General features: G+C 37.3%; 1 protein-coding gene across 1 annotated transcript in view; it reads right to left on the reverse strand.

Annotated features, from left to right (window-relative positions):
• Nucleotides 1-9458: 9458 nt before the first annotated feature.
• NSUN3 (NOP2/Sun RNA methyltransferase 3) overlaps nt 9459-24584 on the reverse strand; it is a 55199-nt gene continuing 40073 nt past the window's right edge. The window contains exon 6 of the mRNA XM_032351696.1: nt 9459-11282. Within this exon, the coding sequence (XP_032207587.1) occupies nt 11012-11282 (271 nt within the window). The 3' untranslated portion in view covers nt 9459-11011. The remainder of the gene's footprint in view (nt 11283-24584) is intronic.

Here is a 24584-nt window from a genome sequence, read left to right on the forward strand (position 1 = left end):
ACCAAAAGACAACGGACAGAATGGGAGAAGATATTTGCAAATGACATATCAGATAAAGGGCTAGTATCCAAAATCTATAAAGAACTTATCAAACTCAACACCCAAAGAACAAACAACCCAATCAAGAAATGGGCAGAAGATATGAGCAGACATTTCTGAAAAAAAATCCAAATGTCCAACAGACACTTGAAAAAGTACTTGACATCACTTAGCATCAGGGAACTACAAATCAAAACCACAGTGAGACACCACCTCACACCAGTCAGAATGGCTAAAATTAACAAGTTGGGAAATAACAGGTGTTGGCAAGGATGTGGAGAAAGGGGAAGCCTCCTACACTGTTGGTGGGAACACAAGCCAGTGCAGCCACTCTGGAAAACAGTATGCAGGTTCCTCAAAAAGTTGAAAATAGAGCTACCCTACAACCCAGCAATCACACTACTGGGTATTTGCCCTAAAATACCCAGTATACAGTACAATACAAATGTAGTGATCCAAAGGGGCACGTGCACCTGAATGTTTATAGCAGCAATGTCCATAATAGCCAACCTATGAAAAGAGCCCAGATGTCCATCAACAGATGAATGGATAAAGAAAATGTGGTATATGTGTACAATGGAATATTATGGCCATCAAAAAATGAAATCTTGCCATTTGCAATGATGTGGATGGAACTAGAAGTTATTATGCTAAACAAAATAAGTCAATAAGAGAAAGAAAATTATATGACTTCACTGATACGAGGAATTTGAAAAACAAGACAGAGGATCATAGGGGAAGGGAGGGAAAAATGAAACAAGACAAAACCAGAGAGGGAGACAAACCATAAGAGACTCTTAATCTCAGGAAATAAACTGAGGGCTGCTGGAGGTAGGTGGGGAAGGATGACATGGCTGTGTTATGGACTTTGGGGAGGGTGTGTGCTCTGGCGAGTGCTGTGAATTGTGTAAGACTGATAATTCACAGACCTGTACCCTGAAACAAATAATACATTATATGTTTATTTAAAAATAAATAAATAAATAAATAAAAGGAGATCCTCAAACTTTAGATTTTAGGCAAAGAAGTGGAAGTCATTGTTTAATTAAAGAGGTTCTTATTTGTGCTGAGATGGAAGAAATCTCATTTCTTGCAGAGATGGGGGACTGCAGAAAAGTGTACTGGAGGGTGAAAAGTTTTTCTCATGAAGCCCGAGATATATTTGATCTTTTCAAATGCATGAGCGTCCCCCTCATCCTGCCCCATGCACGTGTAAGTGGCCCAAAGGCATCCATGATAGTTCTGGTTTCATCAGGTGTCCTGCTGAAATTCTTAATAGCTTATTCTTCCACTCTCAAAAATGTCCTCGATGGATGACAAGTTACGTGACTACCCTTTCCATAAGGAAGGACAAATGTCCCTGACTTGGAAATGTTTGTAGAGATGAACTGTGTACCAGAGATATTCTATCCTTTTACTCAAATTATGATTTCTACATGCTTCTCTTTCTCTATAAACCCTCTGAGACATACTCCTTGTCAGAGGACATTCCATGTTTTCCTATTCAGAAGTGTAATAAAAACCAGAAAAGTATTTCTCAGACCAATTCACTGAAGCTATTCTGAATTTTAAAAATAAATAAATAAATAAAATAAAAATAAAAATAAAAATTTCAGGGGCACCTGGGTGGCTCAGTCAGTCAAGGCTCTGATTCTTGATTTCAGCTCCTGTTATGATCTAGGGTCATGAGACAGAGCCCTGTGTAGGATTCTGTACTCAGTGGAGAGTCTGCTGGAGTGTCTTTAAAAATATAGAACTCCTCTCCCACAAAGAGGACACATGAATATTTGGTGAGAAAGTAGCAAGTAGCCACCTGGGGCTCCTGGTTGGCTCTGGTCTGCCAGCTAAGCATCTGTCTTTGACTCAGTTCACGATCTCAGGGTCCTGGGATTGGCCCACATGCATTGGGCTCCCTGCTCAGTGGAGAAGCCGTTTCTTCCTCTCCTTCTCTCTCACTATCTTTGTCTCTCTCTCTCTCTCACAAATAAACAAATAATCTTAAAAAAAAAAAAAAAGTAGCCACCTTCAAGTCTAAAAAATAGTCCTCAGAAAGAAATTTACGTTGGGGGCACCTGGGTGGCTCAGTCGGTTAAGGGTCTGCCTTCGGCTCAGGTCATAATCCCAGGGTCCTGGGATTGAGTTCCGTGTTGGGCTCCCTGCTTCTCCCTTTGCCTCTTTCTCTCTCTCTCTCTCTGTCATGAATAAACAAATAAAATCTAAAAAAAAATAATAAAGAAAAAGAAAGAAAGAAACCTATTTTGGGGCACCTGGCTGGCTCAGGCAGTACTGTGAGCAACTCTTGATCTTGGGGTTCTGAGTTTGAGTTCTACTTTGGGTTTAGAGATTACTTAAACATAAAAGCTAAAAAAAAAAAATAGAGCATAGGTGTACTCTGCATTATCTGAATGGTCACAATAAGACTGTAGTGCTTAAGGTATAATATCTGTGGTATAACTTAAGAACCCTAAAGGTGTTCTTAATACATAAATTCTGTATTCATGAAAAGTTGGAGACAAAACGGCATCATAGAACACACAAAAATGAGAGTTTTATTTAGTACAACTAGAGAAAATTGGTGGAAGAATTGAGAAATTAATTGATGCATGATAGCCAAGATAGGCTGAACTCCAAAGTCCTACACCTTAACAGTTAATACCACACTCAGATCTCAAGTGGCAATACAATTTCAACAGAACAGTGTCATCTGTGATGTTAATGCCATTTGTTTCAATGCTATTTTTCAATTTTTTAAATCTTTATAGGGTTTGTAGATTTTAGAGTTGTGTAAAACGATATGTATAAAGAACTTTATACACTTCCTTTTTTAAAGATTTTATTTTTTATGAGAGAGAGCACAAGTGGGGAGAGGGGCAGAGGGATATGGAGAAGCAGACACCACTGCCACCCCTCTCCCTGCCTGGGGCTGAGTAGGGAGCCCAGTGTGGGGCTTGATCCCAGGACGCTGGGATCTTGACCTGAGCTGAAGGCAGACACTTAACCCATTGAGCCACCCAGGCACCCCTATATACTGTACTATTTTAAAATAAATAAGGAAACACTGGAGCCTCAGAAAATATTTTTGCTCTTAAAAAAGAGGGTTCTCATATTTCAAAAGTTTGAAGATATATTAGAGTGGAAAATATGCTTTGGTTTTCAATGGAAAAGAAATAGAAACAACCAGGCTTTCTGGCATCTTAGCTTAACAGAAATGCCAATTTAGCAAAATGAATATAACTGCCAAAAATATGAATTAACATGGGCAGTTGTCCTCTTCAGCCAGGCTCCCCCACTGGCAGCTCCCTTGTCGACACTCTGCCTACTCAGGTCTCACTCTTCTATTTATCAACTCCTCTTAGATTATACTAGTTCACTACCATCTATTTTCTCTCTTGACTTTAGTACACAATATTAGCCTTTTACCTCAATCTCAGTTTCAGGTCGGAGAACTTTATAACTAGACCAAATATAATAACAAGTATGTAAATACTTAGAACAATGCCTGTAATATTGTAATGGCTCAAAACACATTCACTTCCCTTAGAGATAATCTATTTTACTCTAAAAATCAGGCAACCAATATTGACAAAGTAAGAGACCTATATAATGTCCCAAATAAAGTTAAAGGCAGAAGGAGCTCCAAATCATATTTAAAAATAAATAAATAAATAAATAAATAAATAATAAAAAACACAACACTCTGGAGTAACTGGTAAGTTTATAGAGAATAAGATTTTTCTATAGTTTCTGCAAGTGCCACTTTAATAATCTATTTTTTGACTGTCCTTGATGTGCTGAAGTACAATTTCTTTTTCTATTTTAAGACACTCTCATCTGCTGTTCTGCCCTTGGATATTCCTTGTAGGTTTGAAGTATCCTCTAGAAGACAATTATGGATTTATCCATCGGCATTCCAACCTTATTATTGAGCCTATTTCATTTTAAAATTTTCCCACACTGTATGCATGCCTAAGCATGCTCATAATATAGTGGATTCTCTATTTAATTTACATCTCTCAGTCCAATGCACAAGCTTTTGAAAATGATCTATTATTTCAATTCACTATGGAAAAACCAAGTATTGCAGCCTAAAATATGCCTTTATTGTTTTCAGATAAGAGCATAAGAACAAGAAACTATATTCTTAAAAATCTAGATCACTCTGAAAAAAAAAATCACGTTCTCTAGTACAATTCTAGCTAATTATAGAGTGGGGACACTGGCAAGTTATTTAAAGGATATCCCAAACAATAAGCTGGGACACTTCATATACATTGTGGTATTGGGATTCCTCAACATGAATATTCAAATTTCGGTAAAGTTAACCAGGATGTAATAGTGTGTGTGTGTGTGTGTGTGTGTGTGTGTGTGTGTGTGAAAGAGAGTGAGAATGAGAGAGAGAGATACAGATATCAAAACAAAAGGACCTAGCATGAAATACTAAGGGCTCAGATTTTATCCTGTAGGCAATAGGGAGCCACTGAAGAATTTTTTTTTTTTTAAAGATTTTTATTTGAGAGAAAGAGGAAAAGAGAGAGAGAGCATGAGCAGGAGGGGCAGAGGGAGAGAGAGAATCTCAAGCAGACTCCATGCTGAGCACAGAGCCCAACTTAGGGTTCAATCTCACAACTCTGAGATCAGGACCTGAGCTGAAACCAGAGCTGGAAGCTTAACTGACTGTACCATCCAGGCACACCCTCTTCCTTTTTTTAAAGACCACTGAAGAATTTTAAGCAGGGTAATGGAATAGGATTTTATTGTGGGAACAGTACTTCAGCAGCAATGTAGTGTGTGAATTGTGAAGTGTGAGGCAGGAGGTAGTAAGATGAATTGGGGAGAAAATTCAGCAGTACAGGTAGCCTTAACTAAGGCAACACCAATGGTATTAAGAGAAAACAATAATAAAATGTGAAGACTTGGTTATTATCTAGAGGTGAGAGTGAAAAACAGAAAAGAGAAATTTTGAATGTGGCTTCCAGCTGTCCAGCTTTTTAAGGCCAGATGGACGGTGTTGCTTCTAAATAAAATGAAGAGGAGTATGCATGAGGAAAGATGGAAGACATTCACTCTAATGGCCATGATTTTCTCAAGAAACTAAGAGACAGGAGCATCTTCTGACAGAAAAGAGGAGGGTGTTTATATAGGACAGTTGTAGAAAATTGTGGAGGTTTGGAAAAGTCACTAATGGGAATGGAGAAAAAAGCTGGCCAAAGAATGGCCAAAGTGATTGAGCAGTGCAAAAGTCTTACAGGAGGCAGGGGAACATGAATCTGCTGTGAAATCAACCTGCACAGGTGTATGAATATGTAGTGACATCAGTCTGCACTCCTATTTGGTTTTCTTTTTTTCCAAACAATGCTCAGCCATCCAGGTATGACAGAGGTAGATGCAGGAACTAGTAGGCTGATTTAAATGTTAGATGCCATAGAATCCAAAAGTATGAGGAGATAATATCAGTGTCAGAAAAAAAGTTTTAAGGCATTCACCACAGGATTGAGGACAGATAAGGAAGAGACCACAAGAGGAGTGGACAGCCTCCAAGGAAAGAAGGTTTAAAAACTACAGGTGTCAAGATCGGACTGCAGTGTTAATGAGTAAGAGACCTGAAAGGATAGAAGATACTGAGATTAACTTTTCCTAAGTAGAGAAATTCTAGATCTGTGCTATCTGATATGGTAGCCAAAAGCGACTGGTGGCTATTTATAGTTAAATTAATTAAAATATAAATTATGTTCCTCTGTCACACTAGCCACATTTAAAGTGCTAAGTAGCCAAACATGGCTAGCATATTCTTCATATTGCACATGGCAGATAAAATACTGCCATCATGTAGAAAGCTCGTGCTTCTAGCTAACACCAAGTTCTAGGAAATGTCCAAGAATGTGAGATACTGTATACAGTGAAGACAAAAGCCATTGAGAAAGTCAGTAAAAGAATCAGAAGGGTAGGATATTGGATGGGCTTTCCAGAAAAGTGTTGAATCCAGCCTTTGTCAGGAGTTCCAATGGAGAAAATATGAGCTAGACACTGAAGTCCTCAGTGAATGCAGAGGGTGTGACCAGATAGACGAACACATAAACTGATGTGCTTCCTGGCAGTGTATCCTACAGCCCTTTAGGCCTACTGGAGTGTCCTTTACTTGCAAACATGTTTGACTGACTCAATCTGGACCTTACCCCAGAGTGATATTCCAGATCCTACTTAAACCTCTTCCGAACCATTCTCCTGGTTCACAATCACCTCTTGTGAAACTCCATCAACTTGCTTCACCCAACTCGATACTGTGGGGTATGAAGGGAATCTGGTTAACTCTGTATGGCCAGGTTAACTAGGCAGTTGAAAATAACATGGGCACAGCTATAGCATCATACAGAATATTTAACAGAGATTATCTGTGCTAGAATATATGACAAAAGCAAACATTTCTTTTAATAAAACATGGGTAGTTTATGTAGTCTGCTCTGTTTATTAAACACATTTATTATAATTAAGGACTTAAGCTGAGGTTTTTTTATAATCAAGTCAAGAAGGATATTGACCTGTGGAAATGTGGTATGACTAGTTGGCTATTCATGGCTATGTCATATGGAACAATTTCCAGTAGCATTAGAGCTTATTGCCACCATCATGTCCCCTTTTCCTTTTTCTTAAGAGTTGCAGTTATGGGGCACTTGGTGGCTCAGTTAGCTGAGTGTCTGCTTTCATCTCAGGTCATGATCTCACGGTCCTGGGATCGAGTCCCACATTGGGCTCCCTGCTTTGCAGAGAGCATGCTTTTCCCTTTTCTTCTGCCTGCTGCCGCCCCCTCCCCCCGGCTTGTGTGATCTCTTATGCTATCAAGTAGATGAATATTAAAAAAAAAAAAAAAAGACTACTGTTTTTTAAAAAAGAGTTGCAGTTATGAACTACAAGCTCACACTATAACTTAGTAATTAAAAGCTGGAATATTCAGTCCCCTTTTCTATCACCAGTGCTAAGCCCTCTTAACTTTGTCCATTCTTATTAATACCTTCAATTGTACTCCTATATGTTTTTAAGAACTAGGAAGAAGCTGGGTCCTGCTTCTTATTTTCCAATAAGCTATGTTTTTAGTCTCTGTTGATTCTGCTAGGTTATGCAGTTATTTGTGTGTAATAGGCTCTTCCATAGCAACATGCAGCAGAAAATCCCTTTGACAAGCCACAGCAAGCTTAATTGAGTCATGATGTATGGCATCAAATAGCTTCCAGTGAGGAAAAAAGTCCTTTTTCTAAGGCAGCATATGCTTTCACCCAGTTTCAACATGACTACATGATCTCACATGACTAAGGAAATAAATTACTTTCTTCATTTGTGAAAAGTTATAGAAAGGTATGGAGTTAATATTTGATTGAGCTAATTAAATTTTAAAGAAGTATATGCTTTGCCCAGCTTTCTTCCTCCTTAGATTTAGTGAAACCTATTTTTTAAAAATCTGAGCATTGAATTATAGGTCAATTTTTAAAATTTGTTTTTGTTTTCATTCTATTATTTAATCATTCCCTAATGAGAATCCCAAATCAATTTTTGTTAAATTTTCATCTTATTTTAAATGTCACACAATAAGTAATATTAATAGAAACTATTCTGTTAAGGTAGTATTTCTGATTCTCTCCTGTGACTTTGCAGCATGAAGCCATTCCAAATACTGACATGACTTTTAATGTTTTCAGGACAGATGCCGTTAGGGCTTTCAGCACAAGTAGTAGGTTATCAGCAGACATTAGTTAATTTGTGAACCTTCATCTGAATATCCTTCAAATACCCACGGGATCTGGATGATATTGTAACTCCAATGTCAGCCTGAAAAGTAACATCAGTAATGGGTACCATCCTTACTCCCCAGTGCAGCAATAAGGCAAGGAAAGGGAGATTGTAAACCATTGATTTGAACCATATAAATGGGTTGTGCTATCTGTTATATTTGTCCCCAAAGTCAAATTTACCTAACACATAATACAAGTAGTTCCATTCAACTGCATCAAAGGACTTCTTTGCATCTAATAAAACTGTTGCTATTGGTTCCAATTTTCTCTTTGTATTCCAGACAAGTTGCATCAGCCTATGCAGATCATCTGATGCTTATCTTCCAGGTATAAGGCCTTCTTGGATGAGGGCCCATTACATTTGTGATTACTTTACTTAGTCATGTAGCAAGTGTTCTGGTACCTATTATTTTATACCTACTCACATTGTATAAAAGGATATTTTTCACAACACTGCTAAGGGAGTAACATGCAATCTTGGATATGAGGCTATACGGATACATATAATAGGATAAAGGACTATAGGCCACCTTGATTTCAAACCACAGATAATATCAAATGCTTTAAAAATTCAGTATAAACCATTTAAATGCATTACATTTATTCATAGTCTATTTCTGAAACCAGTGGCTATTCAGCGCACTGAAGGCAGAGAGAAGTTAATGTGTTGGTAAGCAACCTAAATTTTTATAAAGCTATTTTGAAAGTAACTCAATGCCACAGAAAGTAATATCAATTACTCTTTGCTTTTCAATTGACATTGCAAGGCTGCTCCAAATTTCTATTCTTCAGTTCAAAATCTGCAAAGAACAGGAAGGCACAGAGCACCTCCATGGGAGATTTCTGGGTATTGCACAAGAAATAGTTTAGAACACACTCTGAAATCCTGCAGTTCCCCCCCCACAAGTGTTGATTAGCCCTTTGATGCTCTGTGACTAAAGAACTGCATACAAGTGAAAACCTGAGGGATGGAGAATAAGGACCAGCTGTAATCTTGGGGGTTCCTATAATCTCCATCTTGTGAGACAGCACAGTCTACGGAGAAGGTCCTGGACTCCAGTTAGTTTTAATCTCACCTCCACCCTTTACTTACCAGTGTAGCCCTGGCAAGCTACAAACAGCACTGAGCTAGGGTTTTCTCATTCACAAAAGGCAGTTGTAATACTCAAGTTGTTTTAAAGATCAAGAAAGACAACATATATATAAAGAAATTAACCAAATATTTAAGGCTCCATAAATGCCAGCTGTTTCATTATAATTAATGTCAACAATAAAGTAAGCTATATACGTATCTATATTTGCATTTTTCCGTAATCATAGGAAGGTCAAATCCAATGGCACATTCAGTATTCAGATTAGACTTCATGGCAGCACGCTGGAAAAATAATGACATTCAACAAAGTGCACTGTGAAAATTTACTTTGTGATTAACCTACACAGAATAAACGCACTTTTTAACTACAGTATCTGAAGACAAGGTTTTATTTATTTTTATTTTTTTAGAGATTCTATTTATTTATTTGAGAGAGAGAGTGAGAGAGAGAGAGAGAGAGTGAGAAGACAGCATGAGCAGGGAGAAGAGGGAGAAGCAAGCACCCACTAAGCAGAGAGCCTGACATGGGACTTGATCCCAGGACCCTGGGATCACGACCTGAGCCGGAAGCAGATAACTTAACCCACTGAGCCACCCAGGCGTCCCATGAAAGCAAGGTTTTTCAACTGAATAAATAAGCCAACAAATACAAACTTAAAGTAAATTAAAAAATACATTTTCCAGAATCTTTAATTTTCTGTCTTAATCCAAAATATTTCATTGAGTCCAAGAGATCCAGCTTTTTCTTTCCCAACTATAAGAAACTGGCTATATATGCTTGGGGGGGGGTAAAAAAAAACAGTCCAGGAGATAAGAGTCTCTAGTTTAAATATGCAGAATATAGTAAACAAATTCAAAAGGATTCAGCTTCAGCAGAATTTTCTATTTCTTTAGTTTTTTTTTTTTAAGTTAATTTTCAAATAGGTAACTATTTTTTGAAGTGTGCTGCATAATTTTTCTTAATAGTTGGTAAAGTACCTTTGGACTCTAAGTGAAGCAATTTCTAGAGGAAAAAACATGATCCAAACCTGAAGCTAAAACCCTAAGTACATAAACAAAAATGTACACAATATTCCAGGATATATGTAAACAGGGAGAGCCATACAGTAAATGGTATTGGGTTTTGGTAATAGTATAATCCACTCTCATTAGGCATCTCCCTCTTGTGCATTAATACGTGACATCATACTCTCATATAACATTTCATAACGGAGTGAAATAAAAAGCCCCTCCAGATTGCAACTGTAAGATAATCAGATTCTGTAGTGCTCATTATGACTGCAATTATGTAACAAAACTCTCCAAATATAGTTCAGTTATTGCAGTTATTAATCATTCTGGTTTTGTTTCAAGTACTTGCTTTATAGCCTGCTGGATAGACTCCATTATTCTACAAGCTGAATGTCGAAAGTCAAACTTGTGCATGTGAATCTGCTGTTCTAACAGCCTTTCAACATAATTTACCCTTTCAATTTGTATTTGTGAATACAAAAAAAAGTGGAGAAATAAAGCTGGTGTCAATAGAGTCACTGACCTTTGCAGTAAACAGAAGATAGTCCTTAGTGGAAAACAATGTGGCAAATAAGAAACCTATTTTCTAGAACTCAAAATAGTGCCGCTTAAGAAGTTAGTCTCAGAATACTAATCAGTTCTTACAGAAAAATGTGGGGGGTGGATTCTGAAAGAATCCGTATATTTGATAAGGAGAAAAATTATAACAGGGACAGCCAAATGTGCATTTTTAAAGGTTCAAAACACCAACATCATGGATACAATGTATCCCTAAACATAGTATGCATAAAACCACATATTCTGATTAATTTAACTACAAAATGCCAACTAAAGGCAGATTTATTATTCAGAACAAACACCATCTGCAACACCTGAAAACAGTGCTATAGATACACTTCTAGGAAAAAAAATACAACTGGAAAATCCTCAAGCCTAGATTCTGAGATGCCAAGTATTAAGTAAACAGGATTCCAAACAGACCCAGGGAAAATGACTCCACATTTATTTAAATGTTAACACCTCGAGAACCCAGAAATATAAATATAATAATACACTGTCATGGCTTACAAAATGCATATCACCAATTTCATGTAGTCCATGATTTCTTCAATTTGGCTACATACATTGGGCCCCAGGCTTTACCCTTGTCTGGAATCACTAAGAGTCCACATTCCTGGCCAGTGGGAGCAAATGTGAAGTCTTGGGAGCAAGTCCTTGCAATTTCCTTAATGTCCACAGGCATGATGTTCGTGTAGGAGTTTAAAATTTCACTGATGACATCTTGATTTTCTGCCTTGGAAAGTGTGCATGTAGAGTACACAAGCAACCCTCCAGGGCGTAAGGCCTTAATTGCAGACCTGTGTGTAATCAGAAAAATGGAGAAGTTTGGTTAGATGTAGGAAAAGGAAAATATGAGGTCAGAGGGCAAGGAAGCTTATACTTGAAAATAACTTTACTGTGACTTAGGCTGCAATAACTGTGGGTGTTTTCTAGCCTTACAACTATTTCTTTCTAATGTGACTTGAAACAATCAACACTGAAGTCAACAATGACTTCAATCAACATGGGAAAAACAGAGAATGTGTTTGGCTGGTTCTTTTTTGTTTGTTTGTTAAGGCTAGGAGGATGAGGGTGGAACATGATTAATGGGTTTGTCTTTGAATATACTGAGTGGTCCTCATGAGTAGGTGGGAAGAACACCTGAACTTCAGGAAAGCAGCTAAGGTTCAGTGATAGCTAAAGTCATGGGCGTAAATAGGATTTCCCTGGAAAAGAGCAAGGAAATAGTGGACTAAAGGAAGACACTAAGAGAATACCTACATTTAAAGGGAGACAAAACTCAGGAAGTAAGGAGGGCTTCACCTGATGAAAGTGTAGCTTTAGGAAAAGATGGAAAGAAAGGTGTTTTTGTCTGTCTGTTTTGGCTTTTTTTTTTGTTGTTGTTGTTGTTTTGTTTTGTTTTTGAGGAAGACTTGAACATATTTGTAAATGCAGATCCAGGAGAAGAACAGATCTAGGACTTTAGACAGCAAATGGAAGAGTGAGCTTCATAAAAGATGGGGTTCCAGCACTTCATCTGAAACAACATGGAAGCATGAAGATGGAACTAGGATGTTTTAAGGTAAATAAAGTTCATGACAGAAAGAAAGCCTTGATAATAAGAGTGGAGTGGGAAACAAGGTAATCTACTGAGAGAAAAAACAATAAGTTTTAGTCCTGCTGGTGTGGTGATAACCCCTAAACAATTACTACTCAAGGTTTTTTGTTTAAAGAGTCCATATTCTAAAACCTCTACTGGACTTAAGTATACAGCCAATCCCATGTCTCATGTTTGTATTTTAACAATCTAGAGCACATGCCAGTAACAGATTTATAATGAAGATACACATTATCAAAATAAGTTCAAATTCTATTCCCTATGTCCAATTACTAAAGGATTGAGGAATCCTAATTTAAGACAAACAAACTGACAAAAAAAAAAAGAGAGACAAACCAATGACAAACTTTTCGTTCCTCAAATATCCTCAGACACCCTGAAACACAAGGTGAAAAATACATACATATATTTTTAATTATCAACTCAAAACAAAAAGTAAATAGGATAGACTTATTAACTGATAACAGATTTCAACATATTTCTGAAAGATGATATGCAGATGGAGGAGTAGTAGCAGATCAAGAGAGAGGAGAGAGCCTCTCATGGCGAGGACAACAGCCACAGGGAGCATAATTTGACCTGGGGACTACAGAGTTTGGGAACTGGAAATGCCAGCTATAATGTGATGGGAGTAAAAAGTGAAAACAAGGATATTAATTCAGAGCATATATAAGAAACCATGGATTCCATACACCCATGTATGGCAAGTCAGGCAGCCAGGTAAAAAATCTGGAAGGTTTTTATCTAAGAAAGTTGAATAAATTATCTGAGGAGACCTAAGTCAGCCACTGCCAGCATTTGCCCCTGAAACCAAAGTCCTCCACATTCTCCCTTGAAGGGAGCCTCCGGGGTAACTGCCAGCTCATCATGAAGTGACATCATTGGGCAAAAAAATCCCACTTTTAAACTTCTAAAATAAAACTCCTATTATTTTACTGCCCCATTAAATAAAAATGTACAACCAAGGACTGCCAGATAATTTTGGGTGATAAATGCTTAAGAAATGTATAACAGTAAAAACAAACAAAAAAATCTTTAAAAACAACACAACAACAAAAACTCCTTGCCATCATGAAGCTACCATTCTAGCTCGGGGACAGAGAATATATAAAATAATAATAATAATAATAATAGTAATGACAGTAAGTTAGTCATGAGCTAAATTGTGTCCCGTCCCTCCAAAATCATTTGCTGAAGTCTTAACCCCCAAGAGTTCAAAATCTAATAGTATTTGGAAAATAGGATCTCTAAAGAGGCAATTAAGTTAAAACAGGCTGGGTCCTACTCTAACATAACTGGTGTGTCCTTATAAGAAGAGGAAATTTGGTCACGGAGTTATAGAGGGAAGATCATAAGAAGACGCAGGGAGACAACAGATATCTACCAGCCAACCAGAGAGGCCTGAAGAAACCAACCCTGGCGACCTTGCTCGCAGACTTCTAACCTCCAGAATTGTGAGAAAATAACTTCTGTCATTTAAGCCACTCTGTCTATGGCAATTTATGGTAGTCCTAGAAAACTAGTACAAAGTATATATACACCAAAGGACAACTTGTGTGTGTGTGTAAACACATACATAATACACACACGTATGTATGTATGTTTGTGTATTTTTCCCCTATCAGACAATCCTCCCCTCAATTCTCTGAAAACACTGACTGCAAGTCCAACAATTTTCCTCAATTCTGATGCTATTCACCTGGAGTTAGTATCAGATTCCAAGGTTAAGGGCTAAGGCTGCCCTTCAGATGCCAACTGGAAGTCTAACCCCGGGTACTTCCGACTGACCTGCCATAAATTAAGGGTTCCCACAACCCCTGTCCTTGGTTTCAGCAATTTTCTAAAATGGCTCAAAGAACTCAGGAAAAGAGTTTACTTATTAGATTACTGATACAATTCAGGATTAGCCTGATGGAATGCATAAAACAAAGTATGGGAAAAGGGGTGCAGACTTGCTGTGTCCTTTCCGGGCATGCCACCCTCCCAGTACCTCCTCACCAGCACCTCCTTGCTAACCTGGGAGCCCTCCATATCCCTTCAGTGAGGGTTTTTTATGGAGGCTTCATTAAGTAGGCATAATGATTAAAACATCAGCCATTGGTGTTTTCACTCAATCTCTCTGGAGGGGGTTCTGGAAGCTCCAATCCTCTAGTCACATGGTTGGTTCCCTTGACACCCTTAGAGGCTTTCCAAAAGCCATCTCACTGACCTAAACTAAAGTGTGGTTGACGAAAGCTTTTATCAATAACAAACGCTGCTCCTTTCATACTAACAAAAAGCAAGTATTATAATAAAACATGTTTCCATCCCTCTTACCACTTAGGAAATTACTAGGGTTTTAGGACCTCTGGCCTGGATCCAGTAACAAAGACCAAATATATCTTTATAATATCATAGTTTACATATTTTTTATTTACTAATAGGTTTATGAAGAAAATTAAATCAAGATAACAGGATTAGAAGAGCTTGGATGGGAGCAGGAGGAAGATTACAATTTTACATGGGGTAGTTTGAATAGGATGACATTCAGGAAGTGACATTTGAACAAAGACCTGGGGAGGTAAGGAAGTGGCCATGCAGATATTGGAGGCAAGAGCATTCCACACAAAAGAAATAACCAGTGCAATAACCCTGAGGCACATTCGAGGAAAAAAGAGCCAGTGTGTCTGGAGCAAAGTGAGCAACGGGGTGGCAGAATGAGATGAGATCAGAAAGTTAAAAGGAAGGGGTATAGAAGGTCTCATATTAACACTGTAAACATATCAATTTTATTATGAATGAAAAACATCCATACTTAGATACATTATTATTAAACCTTAGAACTTCAAGAACCAAAGATGCTAAAAGCCTTCAGAAAGAAAAATGGGTCACCAATAAGGCTCCAGGAAACAGACTGTCATCAATGGCTTGAAATCCTGGGAAAAAGGCAATTTAAAGTTGATGCTATTTACTGCCAAACTGTCAAATAAATATATAGGAGAAATACGGAAACGTTCAGATATCTGATGACTCAGAAATGTTACCTCTAGCAAAATGAGGAGGTAAATCAAGAAAGGGGAGAAATGTGATACTGAATTTCGTAAATGCAACATAGGAAAGCAGTGGAGGGAGTGAAATCCCAGAATGACAACTACTCAGGAGCCCCAGCGGGTAACTATTCCAGGTTAGAATGAGGGAGATATTTAGAAGGAAGTGAGAAGGGACAGAAGAGATGAAATGACTGAAAAGTGAGAAAACCTTGAAGATTTGGTATATGCAACTGGGCTGGGGCTGGGGGAAGGGAGAAAAAGAGGAGAGAAAGGGATTTTCCCACCAAATGTGACTGTACGAACATTTTCCTTCTAGCACTCGATCGTTAACACTGAACCAACAGAAAAGGAAATGCAATTCTAAGGTTATCCGTCCATTCTGCAGCGAACAGTATTTACAGATTTAAATATATACTCATTATTGGTCTTCAGTGTTCAGAAACATTCCACCAGACTGACCTTAGTAATGTTTCAGAACATATCTGTACATCTCAGAAAGAAAACTGTGGACCAGACAGGAGAGGTGCAGTTGTCAATCACCGGGAAGTGGGGAGGGAGAAATGGAAGGCGGGGTGGGCCTACAGATATTCTTACATCACAAAAAGAGAAACTAAGAGATAGTGGCCTCACTATTTCAAAAAGAATAAAGTCGGAAATGTGTTCAGAGACCCTTCCACTAACAGAATAAAAAGTGTAAATCTAAGCATGCAATGCTAAATCTCTGAACTGAATGTGGGAGAGACTGAGAACAGGGTACTAAGAACTCAGGGTGCAGAGTGGGGTGAGGAGGTTAAGGATGGCCTAGGTGAGAGAAGCCCAGGAAGAAGTCAGTAGTCAATGTCTAAAGTTGATAAATTAAAAAAAAAAAAAAAAAGATAAACATACTAAGTTAGAAGTTTGGGAGCAACAGGCAGAATAGGTAAAGAACAAATAATTAGAAGTGGCTGCCTATGAGAAATAAGACTAGGGAAAGAGTGGGGAGTGGTAGGAGTAAATCTCTTTTAACTCAAAGTTCATTTATATTTTCACTTTTTTCCCATATGATGTATTTCTATGATAACACAAATTAAAGGGGAGCCATGACAGTAGGATAAATATCAAAAATGTTCCCACAGACACTGTTGTTAACTTTTGGGGTTTTTTTCTACACTTAAGGGATTAACTCTCTAGAAAACTTATTGCCTGAGGTTCCAGATGACTAAAATTTAAAGGTATTCAGAATTTCTCATGTATTCATTTATTGTAAAAAATATTTGGGGAAGTGCCTACCACCAAAAGCCGACTTAACCTTCAGTGTTTGTTGGCAATCTCTAAAAAAATGTTTATATGTATCTTACTTTTCACCGTTCCCTAAATATTGCCCCAGAAAAAGAAAAAAAGGTTCCTATCTAAACAGCAGAGATGTGAACCATTCATGGGTTCACATTTGTGACTAGCCTGTGGTAGGAAGAATAATGGCCCCCCAAATGTGGCCATATCCTGATCCCCAGTACGTTTAAACATGTCACATTACATGGCAAAAGGGTATTTGAAGAAGTGGTTAAATTAAGGAACCTGAGATAGGAACACTAAATTGGATTATCTGAGTATGCCCAATATAACCCCAAAGATCCTTACTTACAAATCAAAAAGTGAGACAGGAGAGTCAGAGAAAGAGGTGATGACTGAAGCTAAGGCAGGAGTGACAGGACTGCTGGCCAAAGACCAAAGGCAAGGCATGTGAACGGCTTCTGAAAACCAGTTTAGGTAAGGAAACAATTCTCCATCTTAATCCCTTTGGGCTGCTATAACAAAAACACCATGGACTGAGGGGCATGAACAATAAACATTTATTTCTCACAGTTCTGAAGGCTGGAAAGTCCAAGATCAAGGTACCAGCAGGTTTGGTGCCTGGTGAGGACCCGCTGCCTGGTTCACTGATGGCCTTTGTGTCCCCACATGGCAGAAGGGGTGAGGGAACTCTCTGGGTTCTCTTTTATAAGGGCACTAATTCCATTCATGAGGACTCAACCCTAATCACCTGATCACCCCCAAAGGCCTACCACCTAAAACCATCATCTTTGCAAAGAGGATTTTAACATAAATTTTGGGAGGATACAAATATTCAGTCTATAGCCCCCATCTAGAGCATCCAGAAGGAACTGCGCTCTGCCAGGACCTTAATTTTGAACTTAGAACCTCCAGAAGTGTAAGATAAATAAACTTGTGCTACTTTAAGCCACTAACTTTGTTGTAACTTATTATAGCAGCAACAGGAAATTAATACACAACTGGGATGGTTTTTTTATTTACACCTAACATACTAAGGCATCAGAAGATTTTGCTAAAATTGTGTAAATTACAACTACACTCATTTCGGATTATAGCAATGGGTACAAAATATTCTTTTTTTTTTTTTTAAAGATTTTATTTACTTATTTGACAGAGATCACAAGTAGGCAGAAAGGCAGGCAGAGAGTGAGAGGGGGAAGCAGGCTCCCCGCTGAGCAGAGAGCCCAATGCGGGGCTAGATCCCAAGACCCAGAGATCATGAGCCGAAGGTAAAGGCTTTAACCCACTGAGCCACCCAGGCATCCGGGTACAGAATAATCCTTGAAAAACTGTGATTACTGTGTAGGGGATGTATGCAGTTTGAATACAGCTTTTTTAAATCCCCGCTAAAAGGACTTATTTTGCTCTTACTTCCACAGTTAGCAAAGCCAATACCTAATCAAATAAGTATGATTCTTTCCTATTACAGTTACACAAAAGTACACAGAAGGCTCATCATTTACAAACAATATGTTCCTGGCTTGATGAAAATTAAATTAATTTTTACGTTTTGGCTAATTCTCCTGGTTTGTTTTTATTCCAACATTCATAATTTATGTTTCTAAAATTAGGTTGGTATAACTTAACTGGTCACATTAATTTCTAAACAAGAAAACTGTATGTGGCAACAGAAAGGCTTTGTTACTAACTGGGTTAATCTCAACACCCTAGCACAAAAATGTTAGGGATTCCTAACAAATAGTGGTTGTTTGCTGCTGCTGATTGTTGTTTAAACACCATTTTTTTTTTTGTCCTTTTGCTTATAGCAGTTATAGATTTGAAAAATACCATAATTTGGGGGCACCTGGGTGGCTCAGATGGTTGGGCATCTGCCTTTGGCTCAGGTCAAAAGCTCCAGGTCCTGAGATTGAGCCCCACATCGGGCTCTCAGTTCAGCAGGGAGTTTGCTTCTCCTCCTCCCTCTGCCTGTGCTCTCTCTCAAATGAATGAATAAATTCTTTAAAAAATAAATACCAAAATTTTGTATTCATAGGTCAAGGAAAACAGGCATGTGAAGTACTCCTAGGGTTCTGAGAATTATTAGAAAGTATAAAGATATCTTTCTAATTAGCATTTATCAATGCATATGATAGTTTCTTTAGTTTTGACACATAAATGGCAACAGGTAACTTAATTTTAGTTAAGGCTAGAGTGTTTATAGATTAGTTCAATGATTTAAAAACCAATACTTCTGGCACTGGCATTCCAATAAAGTAAAAGATAATTTAGTATGTGTTTTATAATATTAAGTGAAAATTAATACATTTCTAAAATATAAATACATAAATATGCACTACTTTACCTACTAGTAGTAGGTAAACTACTAGACACTACTAGTAGTGTCTAGGATAAATCATCTGTTTCTATAATTCATGCATACTTTGAAACAGCCCATAAGAATGAAGTAATTATTATTTCATCTGAATCACAAAAAGACTGTATATATATATAATATGTAATATAATATGAATATATATATATATATTTTTTTTAGAACAGGTAGGAGGATGTGAGAAGGGTGTGATGCTTCAGGACAGAAGTGATTATAATCAGAATAAAGATACCACTTAATAGGTCTTAACAAGCCCAGTAAGAAACTTAAAATTCTGGAAAGGGAAAAAAAATTTAGAAGCCAGAGAGACTTGAATAATACAAAGGAAGGTGGAAAAGTTGTGGTATTGACCATATAAAAATATAAGTCGGGATTAGAAAAGAAAAATAAGATGCAATGGATCTGAGGTCTGGTAGAAGGCAAAAAGGGTTCTCTCTATATTTATGTAAATTTCTCTATTATGCAAATTTCTTCTTCTTTTTTTTTTTTAATAGGAAAGAAAACTACATAACTAAGCAACATCCATTTGGCATAATGGTATCCTCTGCTAACTTTCTCCAAATGACTTGTGGTCCCTTGGCTTCTCAATAACTATAAATTTCATAGTTTAACAAGAACCTGAGTTATAGGATTATTTTCACCTATGCTATAACCTACCTATACTACATGAAATTACTACAAACCAAGTTGTATTAAGACTGGCATTATTTGTCACTGAATTGTAACAGATGCTAGAGAGATGGTCAGTCAGCAAAGCATTCTAATCATACTTGCCAGCAGAAGGCAGAAAAAGATGTCATGACTAACTACAATAGACAGAGCAAAAGTATTCATTTGATCAGGTTAGGTGGTAATACTTTAAACTGAAGTAGAAACTATTAGACATTATCTTGTATTTTATATATATTATATATATTTTATATATTATTGAATTCACTATAACGCAGAACCAGGGGAAGTACTTCTATAAAGGAGGCAGATTTGTCACATAACACCATCCTTCTATCATTAACTGAAACATATATTCCCCTCAGAAACCCCCTACCCAAGTCGTAGGCTTAACCCTACTTTAAATTTGAAAAAAGATTCTATCTCACAACATGCTGTAGGAAATAAAGCTGGTATTGATTAGCAGTACAGCATAAAATAAAGTGGGAAATGCTTTTACCTCAAGGATTCCTAACAGAAAAAGAATGATGACTTTCTTTGCCACAGAACTTACACTGGATAGCCTGTTGCTTTATGGTAGAAACTGGCCATACAAATTTCTCCAAATCTTTGGTTGTCTTTCAGTGTTATTATAGAATAGGCTGAAATGCATTTTGTGCTTGAACCACATAGTTAAACACAAAATAAACATATTCTATTTTTTTTAAAGATTTTATTTACTTACGAGAGATGGTAAGAGAGGGAACACAAGCTCGGGGGAGCTGGAGAGGGAGAAGCAGGCTCCCAGCTGAGCAGGAAGCCTGATGAGGGGCTGGATCCCAAGACGCTGGGATAATGACCTGAGCTGAAGTCAGTCGCTTAATGACTGAATCACCCAGGTAGCCCAATTAAACATACTCTTAAAAAAGAAACCATTAAATAGAATAAATTAAAATTTCCCATTTACAAACAGAAAACGTTAGTGGATTTCAGACAGTTCACAGAGTAGACTGCAATAAGACTTCAGTTCTATTATCTCTTACATGTCTTTGTAAAATCCAAAAGCTCTACAACCTAGTTTTTTTTTCTTAAGTCTGTGGCAGACTCACCGGCCTCAAAATCTGACCTAAATTGATGTGAGGTTATTTATGGTCAAGACTTAGCCCATGTGATATAACTATTCAGAGGTTGAAAACATATTAATATTGGATGACAGGTTGCTGCCTCAGACCCTACTTGGGCAAGTATACCAAATATCTACTACAGTACCTTTAAGAAAAAAGAAAAAAAAAAAACTCTGAAACATATCTGGCCTCAAACATTCTGAATAAGATTATGGACTGGTATTTTAGCTTCAAATGAGTTACAGTGCAAACGACATAAACTTGATCTTGTCTTGTATCTACATGATAAACTAGTCACATAATTAACTGATGAAAGCTTAATTACTTTTAAAAGTAAACCATTTAAATCTTAACTTTAAAAAGCACCAGATAGGTAAATCCGCAGTCTGTTGGCAGGAGTCCGTCAGGGTACAGAGTGAGCAAAAAATACTGGATTGTTTTGTGTTCTTTCAATGGACCGAGGAGTCCACCTTCCCCCCAAAAAGTGTTTTGAGACTCGTATGTTTGTATTTTTAATTTTATTTATTTTGTATTTGTTAAAGAACGCTTTGTATAATCAATAATAAAGCCTCTTTTTAAAGGAGTGTGTCATTTTGTTCAGTGCTTTTCCCTGAATTGCTCCACCCTTAAAAGATCTGCTCAAAGAAAAACAAAGAATTAAGCCCCAAGAGCCATTTAAGGTACCAGCTTAGAAATAAGAAGTTGCTGGCACTCCCAGCACAAGAAGGGAGACCACCTTTCCATTTCCAACCTGGCCCACATAGTTTACCAGCTATCAATAAGTAAAGTATAATCGTTGAGGGGGAAAAAAAGGATTACCTGGCCTTAATACCTTGAAGGATAAAAGTATTACCACCTTAATGAAAACAGGTTCAAGGACTTTAAAAAACTAGAAAAAGGAAAAAAAAAACCTAAAACTAAAACTAAAACTAAAACATCTTGAAACCCTGGTAGCTATCAAGGTTCCAAACTAAAGGTATTTCAAACCTAACCAAAATTGATAACATGATGCAGGGTGTCCTGTTGTTTCTAAGGTAAATCTCTGAATCTCAGAAAATGTTATTTTAATAGCTACTAAAACAACCTAACACATTCTAAAAATATAAATTCCATTTTTCTGGTATATTCTTCTGATCCTTGATTAGTAATGTGGCATTCTGTTGGGAGGGTCAGTGTTAATTAGATCACTAATTTTAACTGTTTTCTATATTTAAAAAGATTGAACAAAACTGCAAAAGAAAACAATCAGCACAGCAATAGTGCCATCTTTTGACCAAAACAGAAAGTGATTCTTTCCCCCTTTTAATTCCTCATGATTTACTTACATATCAGGAGATAAATAACATCTTTTTTTTTTAAATTTTTTTAAAGATTTTATTTATTTCACAGACAGAGATCACAAGTAGCCAGAAAGGCAGGCAGAGAGAGAGGGGGAAGCAGGCTCCCTGCCGAGCAGAGAGCCCGATGAGGGGCTCGATCCCAGGACCCTTGGATCATGACCTGAGCTGAAGGCAGAGGCTTTAACCCACTGAGCCACCTAGGCATCCCTAAACAACATCTTTTTATGTCTTCCTTGTAACATGTTTGAAGTTACAGTCACTGCCCCTCCTACAACAATTTCTGGTGCAGAAGTAAAGCAATCATAGATGTCTACACTTTTGAAAAATTAAGATTACAGCTAACTATCACTTGTTAGTGATTAATATATTTATTCTTCATCTTTCCTAAAGTCCCTTCTAGCAACATTAAAGCATTAAGGCAATAGCTTCCTTTTCTTCAGATGTAAATATGGAGAAGCAATCAAGTGAAAAAGACTTAAAGATTCCTTCATTGCCACAGTATTCTCAATCTTGTTCCCTTCATCTTAGAAACTCTAGTATTAAACATTTTTTTAAAAGCCAAGTGAGACTATAGTAACATGAAAAAATTTAAAGTGGGCAGAAAAGCATCAATCCTGCAATTGGTCCCTTGTAACCATTTAATATTCAATTAGTATTTCAAAGGTTTTATATATAAGGCTACTTTATAAGGTTACTTTCAAGTTACATAGAAAAAAAAAAAACATTTCTATAATTAATGTGAAAGACGTATGAAAAGTACTGGCAGTCTTTGTATCTTAACTACTCAAATGACAAACTAAATCCCAAAATGAAAAGGTTAAATGCCTCCGGAGAACACTGCACACACAGCACATGTTCTCCCAGGAAGAAATTTTTACTTTTTCTTTCAAATAAAATAGAAGACTCCTGTTTCAACAGGAATATGGATTTGGTGCAGGAATCAAATGAGATGCGATTCCTATATTAGCCAGGTGAAGGACAAGCTATCAGTCTAATCAGTCATATTATCTTATGTTTATTTGGTACTTAATTTAAAGAGCACCTCACACATGGAGTCTTAATAAAACCTTATGAGGTGAAGAGGGTAAATAGTCTGACCCAATTTATCAAATGGAGGGTGGTCACAAAGACTCAGTGACTTACTCAAAGTTACAAAGCTAATTAATGCAGCACAAAGATTGCCACCCTAATTGAATACCAGGAAAAGGACTGCAAGCTTTACCACTGCTATATATCCTGAAGCAATGTTACCACTGCTAAAATAGGTATGGAATTTAGGCCAAGAATAAAGAGGATGCCACATGCATACATTTTATCATCCCAACTGTCCCAAACACGGAAGGTATGGAGTAACTATATACTTACAGGCTCTTTTAACGTAAAGAAACTGAAGAATTACTAGGTCTGACACTATGACCTGAGAATCTTGGCTACCTGCTCCCTTTATGGAATACACAATCTTCACCTGTTCCAATGATAGAGCATTTATGATGAGGTAAATGAAAGCAAATACCCCATGCTGAGACATAATTTGAACCTCTTCACCACAGAGTGACATCTAAATCATAGTTTTAAAGAATTTAAACAAACTACACTTGACTGTTAGAACCTCTGAGAACCTCCACTAAAATTCCAAATAATTTGGAGTAATTTGGTAATTATTCCAAACTCCAAATCATCTGGCAATTCATTTAACCGAATTCTGAGTATTGTTTGAGTAAAATGAGTATAAAACCAGCCCAAAAGTTTCATCTTCAGCCCTCATCTAACTATACTATTTGATTCTTTCATCCTCAACCTCAAGAAACATTCTCCCACTGTGGCTTCTGGACACTACTCTTCCTTTGTTCACACCTCCTTCTCTGAAGTTCCCCTTTAGCCTCCTTAACCACCTTTCCTCTTCTTCCTATCCATTAAATATCAGTCTATCAGTCTTCCCAAGAATTTTATCCTTAGGGTTTTTTTTTTTTCCTTTAAGATTTTATTTTTAGGGGCACCTGGGTGGCTCAGTGGGTGAAAGCCTCTGCCTTCGGCTCAGGTCATGATTCCAGGGTCCTGGGATCAAGCCCCGCATAGGGCTCTCTGCTCAGCAGGGAGCCTGCTTCCTCCTCTCTCTCTCTGCCTGCCTCTCTGCCTACTTGTGATCTCTGTCAAATAAATAAATAAATAAATAAATCTATTAAAAAAATTTATTTTTAAGTAATCTCTCCACCCAACATGGAACTCAAATCTACAACTCTGAGCTCAAGAGTTGTATGCTACACCAAATGAGCCAGCTAGGTCCCCTCCTTGGTTTATTTTTTCTTCCTAAGGTTGGGTGTTTTACATGTTATCTCATTCAAGCTTTCAATTAAGTTTTCAAACATTAGTTATTATTCCCACTTTGCAGATGAGAAAACCAAGGCAAGAGAGTTAAGCAACTACTACAAGGCCACTCAGGAAATATACAAACCAAGAATCAAATTCAGACAGTAGAGCTCTACAGCTCATGCTGTTATTCAAGGTGTTATCCTTGACACTTTCTTCTCCTTCCCACTCCAAAGCGAATACATCATCAAGTTCTACTAATTCCCCATTGAAATTATCTTGCAAATCTAACCACATGTCCCTATTTCCCTATCATTTACTTCCTTAATGCCTTTGTTACCTAATCTTGACTATTGTAAAATTTTTCAAATTGGTTTTCTTGCTAAAGGATTTTCTTGTAAATCTCCTTTG

This window comes from Mustela erminea, chromosome 1 (genome assembly GCF_009829155.1).
Source record: "Mustela erminea isolate mMusErm1 chromosome 1, mMusErm1.Pri, whole genome shotgun sequence".
In the NCBI taxonomy this organism is placed as follows: domain Eukaryota; kingdom Metazoa; phylum Chordata; class Mammalia; order Carnivora; family Mustelidae; genus Mustela; species Mustela erminea.